The following is a 3,286-nucleotide window of genomic DNA, read 5'->3' on the forward strand; positions in this document are numbered from 1 at the left end:
GATCTTGGGGGCGTCCCCCCGTCCCCAGCCGCTCCTGTGGGGTAGTTTTGCTGTCCCAGAGCAAGCTTGGGGGGATTCTGGGAGATTTGGGGTGTCCCTGGGGGTTGTAGTGAAGCTGTCCATAGAAATGCTGAGCTGGGAAGGGAGTTATATCCCCTCTATAACCAAGCTGGGACAATCCATTGCCCAATCCTTTTCGTTCCCAAAGGCCTCCCCAGGTGACCCTCCGTCCTCAACCCTGACGTCCCCTTACCTCCGCCCACCCAGATACGTCTGCATCCGCGGCGTCTTCATCCTCACCACGGAGTGCACCTCCCTCACCGTCACGCTGGTGGTGACGCTGCGCAAGTTCGTCAGCCTCATCTTCTCCATCCTCTACTTCCGCAACCCCTTCACGGCCTGGCACTGGCTGGGCACCGCGTTCGTCTTCGTGGGGACTCTCATGTACACGGAGGTGTGGAACAGCCTCGGGCCCTTCCTGGCCCGCTGGAGGAAGAGGCCGAAGGAGGAGTAATGGGACTCTCTGCAGGGACCTTTTTATTGTTTTATAGAGCAGAGCAGCAGGGAATCCCCCAGAGGGGGGGTTGTTTTTATAGCACGGGGGAGGTGTTGGCTGTGCCAACCTCCTGGGAAACATGGAGCCTCCGCTGGGAACCTACCTGAAATGGATCATGGGGAGACAATGCGGTTATTTTTACAAGGTTGCTTTTTTTTTATGCAACTCCCTTTAGCTTCCAGCCCCCTCCCCACTTTTTTTTTTTTCTTTTAATGACTCTTTTAAGTGATGCAAATGCTGACCCAGTTCTCTGTTAGAGCCCAAACTAGTTGTGGTGCTGTTCTCCACTCCTCCCGGCTTTGATGAGCTGGATCCCGAGCCAGTTTGGTGCCACCCTTTAGTGTCCAGGTGCCCGAGACGGGTGGCAAACCCCCCCGGCACCGCTGCCTGTGCAGCAGGTTGTTGCTTACGCTGGAAATGCCAGGCCTGGCTGTTAAAAATTTAACCTGGGTCCTTGCCTGATCCTACCACCCGGGCGGGCAGGGTGTCGGATACACCTGGAGCTGGAGCCTTCCAGTCCTCCCAGTAGATCCTCCACTGGGGAGTGGCTCAGGGGCTCATTGAACCCCCATCACCAGTAGCAGTTTTTCACCAGAAAACCACAAAGGGGTGATGCTAAGGGGACAGCAAGTGCCACTGTGTCACCTTTGCAGCCTTCTCAGGGAGACGGTGAAGTGCTGTTGAGGCTTCCGAGTCCTTCTCAGACATGGATACGTCACCAGCTGGAGGGTGTCGTGGGGTCCTCCCGCTTCGGGTAGGTCCTTGGGGCAGGTCACTCCTCACGTGCCTCCTGCGGTCAGCACAGGTGTGTTCAGTGGGCTTTGTCACCAACAGCCACGGCAACGGACTGCGCTGAGCCCCCGACGCAGCGGTGTTGTGTCCCCGCATCCAGCCCATCCTCAGGGTTCAAATGATGCCAAGAAACGTCCGCAGGACCAGTACAGCTGAGCTTATTTATCCTGCTGGGGGGGCTGGTTCAGCCCGCCCTTCGCCCAGTTCGGCCCTTTTTCTCCCACCCATCAGGCGTCGGCGTCACTCGTGGCACTTCTGTGCATCATAGCAGGCTCCGCCTGGCGCAGGACCGGTTGTCCCTTAGTGTCACCTCTCACCTGGGGTCCTCCAAGACCTTTGGAGTGGCCTCCAAGAGCTTTGGGCGCGCGTCCCCGTGCAGCGCAGGCAGTGTGCATCCCGCGGCAGGGCGAGGAGCAGGAGCCGCTGAGCTGCTCGCTGGTGGGCAGAGAGGGGCTCAGCACACAGGTTGGTCTTGGTCTCGGAGCGGCGGGGAGCGCTTTGTTTTCATCGTCGTGATGCTGTCCCCACTCAGCCCTGGTCATTGGGGCACCCGGCAATGTCGAGTCACGTCAAGCTTGGCCAAGTAAGGGTTTTACTCCGTTGTCCTCCACCCAACGTCCCGCTGGTTTCCAGCCTTGGTGTTTTCAGCCCTGCCAACGTTAAACCTGCTTTTGTGCTTGTGGTGGGTGGATCCCGGCTGGCCACGAAGCACCGGACGGGGCGGGAGGGGAAGGGCAAAGCCAAGAAAAGTTGGGAGTAGAGAGAAAGGCGGTTTAATAAGCAAAAGAAAGAGAAAGGAGGAGGGTGTGGGAAACCCACAAGTGATGCAAAGGCAACCCCTCACCACCATTAGAACTGCCCAGCCAAGTCCTCGAGCAGTGCTCACCATCCCAAAAATCCCCTCCCTTCCGTTTTTTATCTGATTTAGCTGATTTTTATCTGCGTCGGTTGTCCTGGCTGCGCCCCCTCCCGGCGTCTTGCCCACCCGTGGCCTAATGACCGGTGGGGAGGGCAAAGTGGGGCACAAAAGGGGAAGCCACGATGCTGTGCAAACACGGAAATTCTGGTGTCAACACCGGTTTGGCCATCAAGTGGTTAAACAAGTGGCTAACAGAAAGTGGCTAACACAGGCTTAGCCCAGCACTCTACGGGCAGCGGTGGGAAGAGTTAACTCCATCCTAACCAGCCAGTGCGATGCTGCCGGCACCTGCAGCTCACTCCTGAGATGCTGAAGAGCTTTCCCTTCTGGTTTTGATTTTTCCTGAGCCTGAAAAACCCTTTGTATTTTGAGTGGAGTTCTGTGGATGGAGAGGCTGTTCCAAGGAGTTTTGTGGATGGAGAGACTGTTCCAGGGAGTTTTGTGGATGGAGAGGCTGTTCCAAGGAGTTTTGTGGATGGAGAGGCTGTTCCCCGACAACTGCCCCGGCACCTAGTGCGGGTCAGCTCGCGCTTCCAGCTGTTGGCGCAGGCTCCGGGCAGGATCCAGAAGGAGGCAAAACCTTTGTCCCTCAGCTTGACCTTCAGAGCTACTTACACGGAGCTTCAGCCGAGCCGGCGAGGGAGGGGGAGGCAACGCAAACTCGGCACCGGAGCTGGTGGGGTTCATCGGAGCTTAAAAAAGGGGTGTAACACCGGGCTGAGGGCAGAACCCGCAGTCAGGGCTGGGCAGCAGGAGCTGTAACTCCTGTTAACGTGGCCGTGGCGGGGGATGCCGTCGGGTTTTGGCAAAGCAGTAGCTGAGGAGGCGCAGAGCGTAACGTACTGTACATAGACTCCACGCTGGGTCGCTCGTTCTCTGGCGAAATTGCATGTTGTCCCCAGTTCCTGCGCGATGCCGGGATGTTGGGGGTTCCCTCTTTTTAACCACGTGCCGTGCTAGGTCTTCACTCAAACCAGGTGTCAACCATAGGCTGTTATTTGTTGTTGTCAGGGGTATTT

General features: G+C 57.4%; 1 protein-coding gene across 1 annotated transcript in view; it reads left to right on the forward strand.

Annotated features, from left to right (window-relative positions):
* SLC35B4 (solute carrier family 35 (UDP-xylose/UDP-N-acetylglucosamine transporter), member B4) overlaps positions 1–514 on the forward strand; it is a gene marked incomplete at its 5' end in the record, with an annotated part of 9,289 nt that extends 8,775 nt beyond the window's left edge. Inside the window, one exon of the mRNA XM_010154032.1 lies at positions 268–514. Coding sequence (XP_010152334.1) covers positions 268–514 — 247 coding nt within the window. The remainder of the gene's footprint in view (positions 1–267) is intronic.
* Positions 515–3,286: the final 2,772 nt, after the last annotated feature.

This window comes from Eurypyga helias, unplaced genomic scaffold (genome assembly GCF_000690775.1).
Source record: "Eurypyga helias isolate BGI_N326 unplaced genomic scaffold, ASM69077v1 scaffold19326, whole genome shotgun sequence".
In the NCBI taxonomy this organism is placed as follows: domain Eukaryota; kingdom Metazoa; phylum Chordata; class Aves; order Eurypygiformes; family Eurypygidae; genus Eurypyga; species Eurypyga helias.